Source organism: Pezoporus wallicus, unplaced genomic scaffold, assembly GCF_028554395.1.
Source record: "Pezoporus wallicus isolate ANWC-B61680 ecotype Strahan unplaced genomic scaffold, APGP_CSIRO_Pwel_v1 contig_6484, whole genome shotgun sequence".
Taxonomy (NCBI): Eukaryota; Metazoa; Chordata; class Aves; order Psittaciformes; family Psittacidae; genus Pezoporus; species Pezoporus wallicus.
In genome coordinates this window covers 2,249,858-2,268,280 of record NW_026638903.1, presented here as the reverse complement: position 1 = coordinate 2,268,280, position 18,423 = coordinate 2,249,858, and the positions used below count along the sequence as shown (strand labels likewise).

Sequence of the window (18,423 nt, the reverse complement as noted above, 5' to 3'; positions counted from 1 at the left end):
GGCGCGCACGCGTGTCCCGCAATGGTGGGGGGAGGAGCGCGGTTCCTCGCCGTCACGCAGCCGGGAGGGCCGATTGTCAAAGAGAATGAGGTGCGCGCTCCCGCGCGGGGCGGGTGGGCGAGGGGCGTGCGCCGCCAGCGTGAGAGGGAGGACACCGCCTGGCCTTGCCAGGTGAGGCCGGTGGAGCAGGGCGGGAGCCGGGCAACGCTCTGGGTTGCGGGAGAGCTTGGTGCGGGCCGCTGAGGTGCTTGCTGGCTGTGAGTGCGGCTGAGGCAGCTGGCGATGGGCGCGGCGGGCGAGCAGCGCGGGTGAAGGGGAGCCGGTGTGTGCTGCGAGCGCGGCGGCTGAGCACCGGCCGCTGCTGCCGCCTCTGCTGACCCCGCTGCCCCGGCCTCAGAACCCGGCTCGTCCCACGCGGCTTCTGCCCCGCTCCTGGCTGCAGCCGTGTGCCGACCTGAGGCAGCGACGTGGCAGCCGGCGGTCCGCAAAGCCAGGCGAGTGGTCCTTCAGCGGGGGGGGCGGGTGCGGTCGGCGGCGCTTGCTGGCCGCTTTCTCGCCGCCGTTGCGAGGTGAGTGTTCGCCCCGTATGTCCCCGGCGGCGCGCGGCGCTGACACTCGGGGGGGTCTGCTTTGAAGCCGCTCTCCCTGCCGCCCCCGGCCCCTGCTCCCTGAGGTGAAACGGCGCGAGCCGTGGCTGCTGTTAACGAACATCCTGCCCGCAGCCGGCCCGAAGGGGCTCCCCTCAGGCCTCCTCACCCGGCAGAGGGCCCGATGCTGGCCGTCTGCGAGTCGGTTTGTCAGACCTGGAGATCCGCTAACGGGTTGGCCGAGTAACGGTAACGCTAGAGACGGGGAACCAGCGGCAGGCACAGCTGAGGCTCTGCGTGCAGCCATCCGTATACCTCCCGTCCTCCTGGCTACAAGCCGGTGCTGAGTAAGTGCCAGATCTTCTCTGAGGTGTTGCTCTCGCTGAATAGCTGTAAAACACTCCCTTGCTGGAATTTGGAACAATATTTTTAAAAATATTAAAGGAAAATAAACCTGTCGCCTATTTGTTCCTCATAGCTAATCAGTATTCCATAGATGCAATCTTCTGACAGACTGGCCTCCTGTGCCACCTTGTGAGTATTCTGTGTTCATTGCTTATCCCCCTTTTGCTGCTCCTTATAGCATATCTTTCACTCTCTCTCTCTTTTTTTTTTTTGCTAAGAAGGAAAAAGATAACTGCAGAATGAGATTGTAGCTTCTGATGTAAACATCTTTGTGTAAAATAACACAAAGAAGCAAAATACATTTCACCTGGTTTAATCAGTTTCTGGAAGTACTATTTACAGTGTATTTTCATTTTGTCATCCAAAGGATATTGACAGTGAGACAGCAGAATGAAGTGCTGTAATCGAGTTGTGTTTTGCTCCAAGACAACCATCTATACTTTTCTGCTTGGAGGCGTGTTTATTGCATTGGGCTCAAGTCGAATCCTCCTGATGAAGTATTCTGCCAATGAAGGTGCTGTTGGGCAATAAACACGATGTACCTCAAATAAGAAGGAGTTGACATTTGGGGTAAAAGGAATACCCAGATGCCTACTTTTCCACCTGCAGAGTTCTTGGGATAAACATTCAATTGTATAAGTAGTGACATGTATTTCTGTACTAGCATAGACATGTATCTCTGGTCTAGCATATAGTGATAACTTGGGTTGCAAAGTGTATGATCCATGTGGTGATTCACCCTTAAAAGATGTGGCAGTGAATTATTTTATAGCTGATTTTCAAAGGCTAAATTGTTGTATAAGCAATAGTAATGGTATGTGTCTTGACTGAAATATTTGTTTTGCAGCAGGCTTTGGAGAGAAGTGGTATCAGAGTGGGTGTGCTGTAGCTGCCTAGAATTACTGGTGCTCCTTCCGCCAAATATTAGCAAAATATGTTAACAAAGAAAAGATACAGGCCTAGAAGAAAGTTGTGTCCTCCTGGAAAGCCATTTTTTGCCAGGAGAAAATAATAGTATATTGTCGTTTGGGGAAAATATTCCTAATAAAAAAAAAAGAAAAAAAGGATGTTCTTGAGTTCTCTTTAAAAATGCTGTAAAGTGGGACCAAATGAGGAAAGATTTCAACCCAGAAAGGAGGCAGTTCAGGAAGCTGTATATCATAAAAATTGGAATATTTATAATGAAAGTGCTGATAGAGCCTTTTGCGTTTATGGAAAGTGGCTAAAATTCTGACCTGAGGGATTAAAATAGTTTCTTGCTCTAATTATAAACACAGGAGACAGAATCTGATTGTGTACTCTCTGATTTGCTGAATCCCACAGATAACAAATATGATTATCTTCCTACAACAGTGAACATATGTTCTGAAGTAGTAAAATTGGTCCTGTGTTTGGTATTGGCACTATGGGTTAAGAAAAAAGGTAAGTACCTGTGTCTGAAATAACTCAAATGTGTTGACTTTCTAAGATTTGCTGTAGTACTTTCTCTTTTTTCTTTTTTTCTTTTTTTTTTTTTTTTAATGGTATATTCACTTGTAGTATGGAGTAGGTCCTGCTAGTAAGGTTCTCTGGAATTGTGTCTTCCATGCAGAGTTGCAACAAAACTTTGCTTTTATAACTTCTACTTCGTGCTGTAAATTCAGGTGTTCTTCAGTTGTATGCATGGTGGCTGAAATGGGGGCAGATAAGTTGAATTAGAAAGTGTAATGAAGACAGGGTCTTCACATTCTCTCAATTTTAACACAGTATATGCTAGGATAATAGTCACTGTTCACAAAATAGACTGAAGAGAAGCTTAAAAACTGCATTAACCCAAGAATTGGCCTTTATTCTGTTCTTCTGACCACTTTTATTTAGACGACTCTTCCACTGAAGAGGCTTTGTGTGTGTAGTGGTATTTGAGTCAGAAGCAACATCCCAATGTTATAATTCAAGGTGGCTTTGCTGTGAAGACAAATCTTAGGGCTGCTCTTCAGAAAAATCAGTGTTGGGCCTCAGTAGCTACTGGTTTGACATTGCAGGCTATTTTTCTTTTTTCTTTCTTGGCTTTTCTGTCTTGATATAAAAAGAACAAGAGCTTAAGCTTGTAGCATTTCAAAATGGTAAGAAACAGATGTTTAAATTGGAAGAGGGTGTCAAGCACTGGAGACTTCTGTTAAACTGAACTGTTATTTTTATCGACTTCTCCATCTAACAGTCATGGCTCTGGCAAGCTGAGGAAATTTTTACTTCCACCATTTAGTACAGACATACCTGAGAAAGTAAATGCATTCAGTCAGTGTTTGCCATCATTGGCTACTGTTGATTATACATTTTCTGTTTGTTTGGGTTTTTTTCCTTCCAGATACCTGAGTTTTTCTGAACTCAATATGTTGGTGGTTCAGAGGAGGATTAAATAACATTGTGTAGTCTTAAATCTTTGCTAACAAACTACTTCTGTCACCAGCTCTTAAGTTTATCACAGTCTTCATCCTAAAGTGTGTGTTCTGAATACCTAAGTAAATGTCATACTTTGTGCCTTGTCCTTTCTTCCTTTTTCCTATATGTTCTGTTTTTACCCAGATCATGTCCTGTGTGCTACAGATACTGAATTCTGGTTTATTTTGTATTTCTGACATTACTGACTGCCTTTTTGGTGCTGTATGAACAGATTCACTGTCTGTGTCATTGTTTCATTTCTAGATTTGATGGATGATCATCAGGAAATCATACCCAGTGATGATGTCACTGTTGTGTGGGGGCTTTGGGTTGCTTTTTGAGCCTCAAAGAATGGTTGGTAATTGGATTTTTTTCTCCCAGTAGACAAACACTCTGATGGGGGTAACAGGTTCCTTGATGTGTTCTATGTCGAAGCAAGGAGATCTGTAGGCACAGGATTGCTGCTCTGGCTGTGTGTTCTGCCCTGGATCTGTCCTCTGTAGTACCTTAGGTTTTTTTTTTTTTTCAGTCCAGCAGTGTTCCTGAAAATAGAACAGTGGTACCTATTCTGTTACATGGGAATGGACTTTTGATAATAAGATTATTTTCTTGCTGATTTCCTTTCAGAGGGTTGTTTGGATCATCCCTTTGAATGTCTTTCCTGGAAGAATTTTTGTAATTCCATGAAATGGTCAATTCCTGCCTTTCTCTACTTTTTGGATAACTTGATTGTCTTCTACGTACTGTCCTACCTCCAGCCAGTAAGTATACATATAATGAATAAAATATCTTCCGATGTCTTAGTGGTAGGTAACATTGCCTTTAGACTATCAACAGTTGTAATACCGGCAAGGCAAGATTTGCAGGTAGAAGAATGATCTTGTTACCTTACCAAGGAGACCTTCTTATTCTCTTGCCCACTGGTCAGTGTTGTACAGCTTTGTCCTGATTTTGGCTGGGATAGAGTTAATTTTTCCTAGTAGCTGGTACAGTGCTGTATTTTGGCTTTAGTCTGAGGACAGTGTTGATAACTGTGTTGATAACACACAGATGGTTTAGTTGCTGCTAAGTAGTGTTTACCCTAAGTCAAGGACTTTTCAGTTTCCCATGGTCTGCCAGTGAGGAGGGACACAAGAAGCAAGGAGGTAGCAGAGACGGGACACCTGACCCAAACTAGCCAAAGAGGTATTCTGTACCACAGCACGTCATGCCCTATATATAAACTGGGGGACGTTGGCTGGGAGGTACGGAGTGGGCACCAGTGGTGAGCAATTGCACTGTGCGTCACTTGTCTTTCTTGGGTTTTATGTCTTTCTTGGGTTTTATTTCTCTCTCTTTTTTTTTTGATGATGATGATTGTTGTTGTTATTATTGTTGTCAACTTTATTTCAATTATTAAACTGTTCTTACCTCAACCCACGGGTTTTACGTTTCCAGTTCTCCTCCCCATCCCACCAGAGGTAGGGAGTGAGCAGGTGGCTATGTAGTACTTAGCAGCCCACTGGGTTTAAACCATGACAATCCTTTTTAGTGTCCAGAGTGGCACCAAAGTATTGAGATAATGACAGATCTGACCAGAGCATGTTATAAGAAATTTGTTATAAGCATTCATTGTATTGATTTAATAGTCGCTAGTCACAATGTTGGTTTATTTGCTGTCAGGGTTGTTGTGCTTGTTCTCAGGGTTGTGTTGCATAACTCCTCACTTGCTGTACATGTTCCCTGCTGTGCTGTTTATCACCTTTGGGGGCCGGGCTAAAGTTACCATTTTGCTGTACTTTGTAATATTGGTTTACGATATGATAGAATTCCTGGTTGTGAAACTGAGCTGGTATGTGTACCCAGCATTGTTATCACCTCTGTACTTTGGGAGTAATCTGTTGGAAACTATTAATAATTATACCTTTTACCTTTTCTCCTTGGAGAGCCAACCTATGGAAAAGACATCTTTCCACATCTTCACCTTCTCCTCCAGGCCAATTACAATAACATTTGAGAATTCTGAAAATTTTTATTATACTTGGGATGCTCAGATCGGCATGGCCCTATTGCTAAGAGCCAGGAATGTGGTTCAGGTCTTCTTTAGGGTTAAGCAGCTATTTGTGCTACTCCAATCCTGGCAATGGGTGATGCAGCTGAACCAGAGGACCAGTGTGTGCTGGCATCAGTTGTCCCTATACACAAGAAGAAATGGACAAGGAAGTCAGCTCATTCAGTAAAGGAGGATGAAGCAGGGCCACCACAATTACAGGAGGAGTGAGTGGAACAAGAAGTAACCACTTGATCACTATCCCTGATTGAGCTGTGCAATTTGCAAAAAGATTTCAGCTGTCATCCGGGTGAGCACATTATCACCTCGCTGCTCCCTGGGATAACAGGGCTAGTAGCCTGGAACTAGAGGGTAGGTAAGCCAATCATCTGGGATCACTTTCTAGGGAAGGGAGAATTGAGAAGGCAACTGGGAGTGGGTCACAAGTTCTCAGCCTCTGGAGGCGGTTCCTGTGAAGTGTCAAGGAATGGTAACTCTTCAAGGAAGATATTAGATGTCACTCAGGCAATTGGAAGGCAATGTAGAGAAGTATCCAGTATCTGAGAGAATTGGTTGTGCTAGAGATGATTTATTATGACTTGAACAATGCACAGTTACCCACAGATCCAAAGTTCAATGCGCATGACTCATGTTGTGGAAATATGTATGGAGCGCACCATTGTTGTATGCCAACTTGATAGTAATGACCTAGAGAGATGAGATGCCACAGTGGTGGATGAAATGGTTCAGCATCTCTGGCAATACAAAGAAAATCTCTCGTCCTCCCAAAGGACTTGTTTCTCAGCTGTGGAAAAGCTGTCCTGGGAGTTCCAGCAATTCAAAGAAGATACGTCCTATTCTCTATCTGTATGGACCAGTATTTCATCTATTAACAGCAAGCATTCTTTTGCTCGAGAGGGAGAATATAGAAGGTATACACCCATGGGTACCCTGTGGTTTTACCTGTGGTGCCACAGAAAGGACATGAGGAATTGGGATGGAAAATTTGCGTTGACTCTAGAGGCACAGGTATATGAATTGCAAGGAAAAAACATCACAAGTGGGAGTTCTTCCAGGAAAGTTGCTGCTCCAGTCTCCAGTGAGCAGTTCGCCAGAGAGAGTGGAAAGGCTGATCTTACTCCTGGTCCTGTTGAAAAGAAGTATAATCCGTTTTTTCAAGAAGGAAGTGGGGACTAGAAGAGGGACAGCTGGGTTTACTGGACTGTGTGGATCAGATCACCTGGCATGTTGGACCCACAGAAATATAATGTTCTAGTTACACAGTGTACCCTAATGTTATCGAGCTATGAAGGGGAGGAATCCATTTGTGTTTCTAGAGTGACAGGGGGATCCCAGCAGCTGACTGTACTGAAGGCTGACATCAGCCTGAATAGGAAGGAGTGACAGAAGCACTACATTGTGACTGGCCTAGAGGCTCTGTGTATCCTTGGCACATACTGTGGCAGGAGAGGGTACTTCAAGGACCCAAAAGTGCACTGGTAGGCTTTCAGTATGGCTGCCTTGGAGACAGAGGAAATTAAACAGCTATCTGCTTTGCCTGGTCTCTCAGTAGAGGAGTCTCTGTGTGTTTTCTCCATCTGAAATGATTTAGAAATAGACTGAATTGCTTAAGTACTAGGCAAGTTTTCTATGCTTTCACTCATTTGGTTTCTTCAGCTCTGTATTTCTCTTTCAATGTGTTTGCTCATCTTGCTCATATTTGAGCTGCACTTTTCTGTGCAGCTTCTACTACTTTATATATATGACTTCACATAATTACTTGTTTTCTTTCCTCAATGACTCCAAAGAGAAATGAGTAAATGTAAATCCCACAAATAGAGTAAGTGTAACAGGAAGTGAGGAGTGGAGGAGGCAAACTGACTTAACTAACAAACAAATGCAAAAATTATGTTTAAACACAAAACTTAATTGGTACTTTCCTCTAGCTACATTCATCCTTTTGGATAAATCTGCATATGCTCAGGAAATAGTACAGGTTTTGTGCTTTTCTTTATTTTCATTCCATATCTATGTTTGAAGTTAGAAACAGATGTTAGTGCTTGCTATAAGGTATTATGGCAGCCTCTGTTTAACATTAAAAATATGTATAAATATTTCTGTTCCTTTTCTGTCAGAACTTCTCTTTAAAATATTGTTCTTTTAGGTGTACATTTCTGTCATGAACAGGGCAGAGTCTACATTAAGACTTGGCTGCAAAAATGTAATTTAAATCAAGAGTTAGATATCTTAAAATAACGTACCCAGTGCTTGGTTCTGTGGTTTGTTGTGTATGGGTTTTGGCAATGTTTGTTTTTTGTTTTTTTTATTGGTGATGTGGTTTTGGTGTTGGTTTTGGATTTGGCATTTGGTATGTTTTCTGTTTGTTTTTTTTTTATTTTAGGAAGGAAATTCAGTTATAATGTTAGTAATAACAAAGCCTGATCTTCAGAAGGTTACATGAACACTATTGCTTTTTTTATGCAAAGGTTATACATCTTTTGCAGTATGGATGGCTTTTAGATTTTACACCCCCACTCCTCCCCTGATGCTCACACCTTGTTTCTCTCCCCTCAGAGCATGCGCTCGAAGATTTCTCTTTTTAAGAACTCTTAGCATCTTATATCTTTTAAATGGATATGTTCTATGAGGGTTAGCTGTAATTGTGCATAATCATGGTAAACAGGTATTAAAAGACCAACTAAATACCTGTAAGATCGTAGATAAGGTAGAACAACTTGGCAGTGTACAAGACAGTGAAAGTGAAAAGGTAGAGGCAAGGTGCTTGAAAGGAGGCCATATGCACTGAACTTGGTTTCATGTGACTTTAAAAACTTACTAGGCTTCCAACTAATTAGCACCTGGGTGACAGTTGCTTGAAGTATGGAGTTGCTTTGGGGCAATTTTTTAAAATTTTTTTTGGTAAGCTTCAGCTCTAACAGCTATGGATACTCTTTAGCAGGTAACATTTCCTAGTGATAAGAGATTTTCAGAGATTCTCTTTGTAGCATGTAAGTTTGTGGTATGGTGATATTTGGTAAATTTTTTCTTGCTCCTTCTCATCTATGACAAAGGTCCCTTGAGGCCTCAGAGAACAACTCAAAATTAATTCCTTGTAACTATCCTGCTACAGATTTTGATCATATTATGTTACCAAAGCTGTTGGATGTGGGGCTTTGACTGTAAAGCAAAACCAGAGTACTATGGAACACTCGTACATTTTGCATCAAGCCTCTTTTTTTCCAGAGTTGTTTCTGCCAGATTCACTTCTTTATTCAATATTTTTCTTGTTCCATAAATATTTATTGTGTTGTAATCTTGCAAAATGGAAAATTAAGCTGCTGTGTCTTAGGCAGATGTCTCATGTCACTCTTCGGCTTACTTGTGACCCTGTGTTGTTTGTTTCATGAGGTTTTTTTTATTCAGCAGAGAGTACCTTGGAACAGACTGGAACTAAGGTAACAGGAAAAGGATCTGTGGTTTTCCTCTAGTAAATGAAAAAGGCTCTGTTATTGTGGAATCAGGGATGTGGAAATGCAGATGAGGAAGTTCAAGACAGTGTCTGTGTCTTACACTTCTGAAACCATATATGGTTTTGTGTAAAATTGTCTTAAAAAGTGATCTCACTCTAAGGCTGAATTAGAGGAATTAGTTCAGATGCCTGGATTTTTTTGTGTGCGTACTGACTATACAGGGCAGTCTTGAATAGCACAATTTGGGAAATGCCTTCACCCCCAAAAAGAACTTTTTTTCCCTACTGGTGTTGGTAGATTCTGATCTTTAATGGTAACTGCACTGCCTAAAAGAGCCTCTTCTTGGTCCAGTGTCCCAGTGTAGAGTGTCTAATATAGAGACTAAAAAGACAGTCATTGCCACAAGGAGATTGCAGTTTGGGATTATAGCTATGGAATAAGGCACTGTCATAATTGTACAGCTATTCCCAAATGAGGAGCTTTAGAGTTGTTTTCAGTTCTGATTTGAAACAGGTGATTTCTCTAGTACAGTTGCAGTCTTGAAAATTCAAGCTGAACCTCCTTGCCTTTGACAAACAATGCAACAAATGCACTTGACATGCAAGAAGTTTATTTCCTGTAAGTGCCTTGTCCAAGTCTGGGATTTCATGAATGCTGCAAGCTGGCACCACAGCCAGCAGCAGCATTGTCTTCCCCTATTCTTTTCTTACTTTCTTTTTGGAGGAACTTCCTCCTTTCTACTGGCATAGCTGGTTTTGCACCTGACTGGTCAGCCTGGCTGGGGATCTGATCTGGCTGAAAACTAAACTGTTTTGTTAAGTAAGTTTTCTGCTGGATTGGTTTCCTCATACATTTGTTTCAGTACAGCTTTCCCCACTTTCAGTGGAACTTGGTCTCTGTGGTTTGCTTGAGATTTTAAAATGGTGCTTCAATGTCATTTTAGGGAAGTGTTATTCTGCCACTTGAGTAAAGATGTAAGTACCAGGATGATGCTTTTTACCTTGCAGAAAGGTGAACACTTGAAGTTGGTGGACTTTTGATGTTCACACTATGTCTGGAGTATAAATTTGTTCCCTTTCTTCTCTTTCTAGGCAATGGCTGTACTCTTTTCAAATTTTGTCATTATAACAACAGCTCTTCTCTTCAGGATAGTGCTAAAGTAAGTAGTATTTATGAAAGTGAAAGAAATTTTATATCTTCCCAGCCTTCATGAAGAAGTTAAGCTACATTCTTTCTTTTCATCTAATGGGGAACAGTTATTCGATTTCTTGTGACTATACCAACTTGGAGAGTTGGCTTTGTTTTCTACAAAGGTGTTTTCTGAAGGCGTAGGAAATGGTAGCTTATTAGGAGTTCCTACATATCTCTGCACATTTGGTCAACTGTAATAAGAGACAACTGAACCATTGATTATGTAGTTGTTGGATGGTCAGAATTAAGGTTTGGGTACTTCCATTTATACTTTAGCTTGGTATGTTTAAGAAGTGTTTATGTATTCTTTCTTCATTGTTCATCTGACAAAAGCCAGACTCTGTCCTATATGTGCCACTTCACCTGATTTGAGTACTTTATGGTGTGATTTAGGTTCAGAAAAGACAGGGAAATGGATAATAACACTCAAAAACTCATTTGTGTTGGATGTGGAGGAAAGATGCCTTTTCTACAAGCGTTAATATACCGAAACAGTGTCTGACAGTCTGACTTGAAATGCTTTTTCTCAGTTGTTTACTTCGATATTTCTTGTGATATCACAGTTTACTTAATTTTCAAAATTCCCTATTTTCCCCAAGGTAAACTGTCATTGCTTGAGTGAAAAATAATATAAATAGTCCTACAGTCTTATAAATTATATTCATAGATTTATATGATGTATCATCATAAAAAATTAGAAAAGGGCACATAATCATGTGGGAAAAGTGAAATGTAGTAAAAGTTTACTGGAGAAAGCAGATAATTATTTGAATTTTTGTGATTACTTTTTTTTTCTATCAGATCTGTTTTCCCACAGAGACAACAGTTGCTTTTAAGTTGTCAGGCAGTCAGTATCTAGAACTAACATGATCTTGAAATACTTTCCTTAAATTATCTCTACAGAACAGTCCATTTGTATTTCTGTGATTGCCAGGCTGGGCCCCCCTTGCTGTAATAAAGTGTGCTGCTGTGAAGTCTGGAAAGCCAAGATTTATCTTTGCTCATGTCTCTGTCTCCTTATCTGTGTCATGATGTCTTTTATGTGTTTTATAGAGTTTGTTCTCCTGACAATTTATGCCTGTGTGTTTCTAAAGTTGGTGGCTTTTTTTGTCTACTCCTAGGCGAAAAATCTCTTGGGTACAATGGGCATCTCTGGTGATTTTATTCCTGTCCATCGTTGCCCTGACTCTAGGAACTGGAGGCCATCAGCAAAGCTTGGCCGCACATGGATTCCATCATAGTATGTTTTTTAGTCCATCTAACCACTGCCTCCTCTATGCTCGACCTGAGGAAGCATGCCTGGAAAAGAGCAACTGCGTAACACCAAGTTTCCTTCCCAGCTTCCATTGGAATGTCACCAGTACCATGGCAGGAGCATTGAAACCTCTTCGCCTCAGTTTGGGTCATCTGCTTATTCTGGTGCAGTGTTTCATTTCTGCCCTGGCTAACATCTACAATGAAAAGATCTTGAAAGATGGGGATCAGCTTGCTGAAAGCATCTTCACGCAGAACAGCAAACTCTATGCCTTTGGGGTGCTGTTCAATGGGCTTATGCTGGGACTGCAGAATAAGGACAGGAAGCAGATAGGGAATTGTGGCTTCTTTTATGGGCACAACATCTTCTCAGTGGCTCTCATATTTGTCACAGCTTTCCTGGGACTGTCTGTAGCCTTCATCTTGAAGTTCCGAGACAACATGTTCCATGTTATGACTGCTCAGATCACCACTGTCATCATTACCACCGTCTCTTTTATCATCTTTGACTTCAGGCCTTCTCTGGAGTTCTTTTTGGAAGCTCCTGTAGTACTTCTCTCCATATTCATCTATAATGCCAGTAAACCAAGAGGCCTGGAATACGCTACTCTGCGGGAAAGGGGCAAACATATCAAAGGAGATGCATGGGAGAGGTCAAGCGGGGTAAGGCTTTTCAGTTCTTGTCTTCCCTGGCTCCTCTTTTGTTTCACCTCAATTTATGCTATGGTATGTTTGGAAGATTCATTTTTCATGTTACTGGACTCATGCCTCAAGTCAAACACCAAAACTCCTCAGTATTTCTTAAAGTCTTTTAAATTGACTGGGTCTTGCTTTGCGTATTCATCTTTTTCAGTGTGTGAACCCTAGGTAAGCATAGCTTTCCTACTTTGTCTTGTGAGCAACTTTAGCTTTGCACAAATACTCTCTTGAAACCTTTAGAAACAAATATTTCACTGGCCTTGGGCATTCAGAAATTGAAATTGATGCCTGGGAAATAATTGTACATAAGTAGAACTGATAAGTCTTGGCAGCTGAGCACAAATAATGAAGAAGTTAATATATTTGATGTTAAGATTCTTTCTACCTGAACAATCAATGGTATCTGAAGACAAAAAGGTAATCTATAAATACAGAGTTTTAACACTTGTTTCATAAGGGGGAAAAAAAAATTTCCTCCAGGCCCATTAGTGGCTTTTGTCTGAATTTGAATAGTCGTGTAGTTAACTAGAACATGGCAGGAAGGGCATGCTCGTAGGTAGGTCATTCAGCTAAGCTGAGCGGTCAGTCTAAAGGGGAAGGGTTAATGTTTCTGTACTCTTGAGTTTGCTTGCACAGATGTGTTCTGTAATACACGTTGAAACCAGCAGGGGGTGCTGTCTCCATTTAACTCTAAGAAATATTAAATTTGGAAGAGGTGTTTTCCAGATATTCCACAAAGTCCCTTCTTAGGTTGTTGTATAACAAGTAATAAATAACACTGTCATATATTTCTGGTATACCAGAAGTTATCTATTTTAGCACTTAAAACTGAGCAGCTGTGGTGAAAACAAGCAGTACTGTGTGCGCAAGCTTCCTGTTAAAGGAATGGGCTAGAAGCTGCTTTAAAGATACAGGGATATTTTTTATAAACGTGTATCCCAGAGCAAGATTATAACACACTGGTAAGAGATTTAAATTACAGGGTTTTGATGTTATATAAGTGATGTCTTCAAAATAAACTTTGGTTTTGTGTGGGTTTTTTTGTTTGGTTTGGTTTTTTTTGTGTTTGGTTGGTTGGGTTGGTTTTGTTTGTTTGTTTTTGTTGATGTTAATAGTAAGATAAGTTTTGCTCACATTTTTTTCCTTTGCTTCTGTTTCCTGTAGGATGGAGAAGAATTTGAGAGGTTGAACAAACCAAGCAGTGACATTGATACAGATGAAGATTCCCTCTAGCATTAGGCTGGCTCAGAGGAGTTCTATTACTCATAGTGAAAGAATTTTAACATTTTATTAACACAGAGAAGGGTCATTTTTCCCCACTTGCAATTGAAACTGTTTTGCAGCTGGATATCAGAGATGAATGAGGAAAACATTCAAGCCGTATATATGGAGCATTGTGTTGTCTCTTCCTATGCATGTAAAGTAGAACTTCAAAATCTGCTGAAAGAAACAAAATCTGTAACTGATGGAAACAAGAAGAGACCTACACCCTGGACTCGGTGGTCTGGGTGACATGCTATATTATGGAAGGCAGTCCTGGACTCTTAACTGTATATCTTTCACAACTTTGGTTAACTGTCCTGAGTCACTGCAACTTCCTGTATGAATTCCTTGGTTAGCAAAACAGAGATAAAACTGTTCTCCACCTTGCAGCAGTGATACAAGCATTGATTAATGTTTCTGCTGTATCTTCCAGTATACAAATTCTCCAGTAAGTTTTCTTTTCAGGACTGAAGATGTTACTAGTAACCTCATAAATAGAGGCATATTGGCTGATTTATTGTATTTTTGCAATTCAGATTGATATATCCCTAGCTGAGTAAAAGAGCCCCTCTGAACCAATCTCATCAAACTTTCACTTCAGGATGTATAATATTTTATTCAATATAAAATTGAATAATTTGGGTTAAGGGTGTGTTGATCTGTCAAAAATGCAGATCTCTAGAGTGTGATTTGAGTTTGAATGGTCTTAATTCTGTCTTTATTCCTGTCTTTATATCAGTGTAACTGTACTGACTCCTGTGGAGTCCTTTCTTTCTGATTTTCTCTGATGTGACTGAGAGCAGAATAGATTTCACTGACTTCAGCCACTGGTTCTCACATTTCAGCGTGAGATCCTTGTGTGCCTGTCTCCCAATGTCTGGGGAAATGGAAATCTGCAATGCCTTTATAGAAGTTTTACATGCAGCTTATGTGGCCTAACTTTGAAAGAGCTTGAATAAAACAAAAATGTGTTATACAGTATAAAAGCATCATGGTGTCTCTTTTTTCTGTTTAGAAAGGCTATGTGTAGAGGCATTAGTTTGCAGAGAGCTGACTATCTGAAAACTTAATATTATGCAGCTACAGTGATGCTTTTCAACATCTGGAGCACTGAGCAAGAGAGTGCATGTGATAGTGTCATTTAGTGTTGCACTACCCTGTCAGACTGCATTTATTTTGCAGAGAGAGAAGTCATTCTGCAGAGTGCCAGGCATAGTGGTCTCAGAATCACTGTTGAGGTGTGTCTGCTGGATTGCATTTTGAGTGAGATGAAAAATAGGTTCCAAATAATTCAGAGAACTTTAAAAGAGCAAAGCGAACCGGGATGCAGATAAGAGATTCTTGGTATGTTCCTCAAGACTCTTTTCTCAGAACAGTGAAAAAGATGCTGGTTTATAATTTTCTCCCTTCAAAAATGCATACTTCATAGTTGAAAGATACTGTGAAAAGAATTCTTCAAAAGATAAGCAATGAGTTCAGTGTCAAAGCCTCATACCACAGCGTATAGTAATCATTTAGTGATGCATTTCTTTGTGGACTGGAGACAGTCCTGCCTTTGTTCCCTCTGCCATCCTATTTCCAGGCTCCGTATATAACATCTTACTTATGTATATTGTATTGATGAATCATAGCTATATTAATTAACATACCTCCTCTTATTGATCCATCAGGAGGTGTAGCCTGTTTCTATATGTGGGAAATGACTGTCAAGTTATAAAATCTAAAGTTGTTATTCTCATTTCTACTTTTTTTTTTTCTGGGAGTATTGACTTTTTCTAGTATATATTAAGAATAACTGTACAAAGTGAAATTGTTGTTGTAGTTGAAAATCCTCCCTAAGTTCATTGTCTTTTTCGATCATTGCTACCAACTTAAGAAGGTATTTCCAAGAAGAGTGGAAGTACTGTTAGCTTTGTATTGCTTTGGATTTACATGAACAGTATCTTTCTATATGAACTTTTCCAGAGAGCTTTGTGTTAAGTCAAAACATAGAAATCAGCCTCATACCTCTAGTGGCAGAGCATCAGAACAGAGATGAATGTCTTAAAAATTGTATGTTTGACCTTTCTGCCTGAAATATCTGCATTAAGAGAAATGAGATATGGAAATGACTGATCTGCAGATTTTATAAAGTGCACTTAGTTCTCTCCACTCTTGTCCTGCTTAATGATTTTCCCCTCTACAAGTTTCACCAATGCTGTCTTGCTTATTTGCCGAAGTCTTAGATTGCACAAAGATTGCACTGTTGATCCAAGAATTTAGTTTGCACTGTAGTGTTGGTCCTGTCTAACATGTAGAAATCTTTCTGTTGTCTTCAGGTTGGAGATCTCAGAGGAATTCTATTGGATTGGCCAGGCAGGTTTCTTTTAATAATGGAGGAGAACTGTATATCCCCTTTGAAGCAACAGGAATGTTAAGTGCTGTCTAAACATGGGTGATGATTTGCATCAACTTAGCAATAATAAAAGTGTGTAAAGTAACCCAAAAGTAGTATAACTGCAGTTCTGTGCAGCTGTACTATACATGGCAGTAGTTGAATTTTGTGTGTACAGATTTGTTAGGAGGTGGCTGTAAACAATTGTCAGTTGGGCATCAGCCCTAGTTAGCAAGGGGGGCTATTCTATAGTTACATGTTTCAAATAGATCATGTGAATCCCACTTAAGTATTTCTACTGTATGGTTGTTGACCTACTCCATGTTGGTAAGCTTACTATTTTCTCCTCAGCTAACAACAGGGAAGTTTACAAGGAGACTTTTGGAGAGCAGCATTTGTTTGGCACACAGTCTTTAGTGAATACATTGGGCAGAGAGCTCTTTCTAAGCTGTGATTTAGAGCCCCAGATTCACAGACATTTGAACTTAATTGCTGCTGAGGATGTTATGTTCATCCCCCCAGGTTTGAGGAAGTAGTTCACAAAACCTCTCAGGAAGAGAGATGTGTTCATGTTTCTCTTGTTTAGAACAAGCTAATTAAAGCAATATTTATTTTGGTTAATTTCAGCTACTCTGTAACTGTATTATGAGTGAGCCATGGTGCTTGAAAGCCTGTGGATGAAGACAGCCATCTTGGAGCTGAATGAAATCTCATAAATATGCATAAGAAAAAGGTTTTTTTCTTTATAATTTTCTTTATAGTTTATAATTGTATAAGAAAAAAAAATGATTTTATATCTTTTTTTTTCTGTATAATTAAATGTGATTTCTACAGCCTTCACTAAAGGCTGTAGAAATAGAACATTAATCTCAGTGGGTCTGTCAGGGACAGAGCCAGTGCTTTGGATTTGATTTGTGTTTTGCGAAATGAAGTCTGAATTTGGTATATTGTAGCTCCTGAATGCCCTTAGTCTTTTAGAAAACTATATGTTGCTGCTGAAAGGATTTTTTGGCTTGGTGTTCCTTTAGGGTTTTGTTTTTTTTTTTGTTTTCCATAAGGAAAAGTAGGTTGCAAAGTCAGGATCATAGCTGAATCAAAATCAGAATCATAGCTGAAAATTTTTGATAATTTTGAGCCAGTTTATAATGAAGGTGTGAATCAGCACCAGAATATAGAACAGTATTTTCCAGATTCTGTGAGTATTTGAATGCATGTTCTGCTTTAAGAGCCCATCCCAACCTCCCTTATAAGTGGACAACTTGTTTGGAGTTGTCTTTTTAATGCAGCTGCCACTGAATGCCTAGACTGGGTTTGATACTTGCGTAACTTAAGTTTGATTTCTGGAGGGTTGGGGGATAAAAGGCAATTTGGATCAGGTGTTGAATCCTTTTGTAAGTTAACTGTCTCTTCCTCCTGTTCAGCACAGGACATTTGGTTTCCATGGTTTGTAGTGTGAGTTAAAAGGGCTTTCTTTCATTTAAAGACTTCCCACTAAAAACAAGATTATAGAAAAGTTGAAATGAACACCTGAAAGAAGACACCCTAAAGGTGTTTCTCTTTTTGTCTACAGGAGTGGCTGTTAAACATCTGGTTTACTTTCCTCTGCTTTGCTTTAGGCAAAGAAAGTTAGGCAGTTGACCTTAATACACTGGTGAAATAAGCACTTGTTTTCTAAAACTGAGCTATGGTACCTCCCATTTTCTTCTGTAAATCTTTCAGTTCTGTAATTCTTTTTTTAGTTCCTCTTTGTTGTGGGGTTCTTTGTCTGGTGTTGGGGTTGGTTTTGTTTTTTTAAATTTCTCTGAAGAGCTGTAGTTAATGGGAGCTTGGAAGTTCTCTGCAGGCAGCAGCCCTATCAAAATGGTTCTGTCAAATGCTTACCCACTTAGCTAGTCACCTGAGGAAAGTAAGGAGCTGTACCCTGTGTCGAGTAGACCTTGTGGTGCAGAGGGCAGCCTGCCCCGTATAATGACCAGGTTTGTAAAGCTAAGGAACAACTGGTCAGGCCCTGTGATCTCCTCACATCTGTCTGCTTTTCTGACATTCTGTGACCAAGTTTCTAGAGAAATAGCTGGGTTTGAGTGAGCTTGTTTCTTTTCTCAGTTCTGGTTTTGTCTGGGGGGTAGGGGATGAAATCAGGAAAACGCTAAAACTCAAACTGTGGGGCATGGTCTGACCAGCTTAGAGCAGTAGCTTCTCCCTATTCCTGTGCTACTGCTGTGGTGACAAAGCCTAGTAAGAATGCCCTGCCGCATGTATCTATATGCAGCATGTGCACTCATGTCAGAGATTATAGAAAGAAATGTGTCTGGTCAGGCATGCCTTCAGCATCAGAAATGACCACTGTGCTACTATGAAGGTTGAATCTTTATGCGGATCTTAAATGTTTAGAAATCTAATCCAAATGGTGTTGAAAGCATGGCTATGCATGCTGTTCCCACCACTGATTTCAGTAGGAGTAGGGTGGTGCAACAGATCAGATGCCCAAAGGGCACTTCTCCAATGAGAAGGGAGAAGAAAACTGTTTCAGCAAGTGTGGCAGGAATAGTGCTGATTTAGTAGCAGATTAAATTATTCCCAAATAGCTTTATAAATGTTTAGTCTATATGTTAGTCTATATTTTTTCCATGGGGAGGGTATGCGATGAAGAGGTAGAAGGAAATTTGAAATTTAGAGCAATAGTTTAATTAAGAACATTATTATAAAGAGTTTGTTACAACTCATTTAAAATAT

The 18,423-nt window shown here is 40.4% G+C and overlaps 1 protein-coding gene across 4 annotated transcripts; it reads left to right on the top strand.

Moving 5' to 3' along the window:
- The first annotated feature begins 25 nt into the window (after window positions 1-25).
- On the top strand, window positions 26-13,895 carry SLC35A5 (solute carrier family 35 member A5). 4 transcript variants are annotated; one of them, XM_057413100.1, is made up of 7 exons: window positions 26-90; window positions 1,360-1,506; window positions 2,316-2,414; window positions 4,038-4,171; window positions 10,001-10,068; window positions 11,222-12,017; window positions 13,218-13,895. In XM_057413100.1, the coding sequence occupies exons 2-7, from the start codon at window positions 1,383-1,385 to the stop codon at window positions 13,284-13,286; spliced, it is 1,290 nt and encodes a 429-aa protein (XP_057269083.1). In that variant the 5' UTR covers window positions 26-90; window positions 1,360-1,382; the 3' UTR covers window positions 13,287-13,895. The 4 variants fall into 4 exon arrangements, with proteins under 4 accessions (XP_057269083.1, XP_057269084.1, XP_057269082.1 ...); XM_057413101.1 differs by lacking the exon at window positions 26-90 and adding an exon at window positions 546-569; XM_057413099.1 differs by lacking the exon at window positions 26-90 and adding an exon at window positions 679-934.
- Window positions 13,896-18,423: the final 4,528 nt, after the last annotated feature.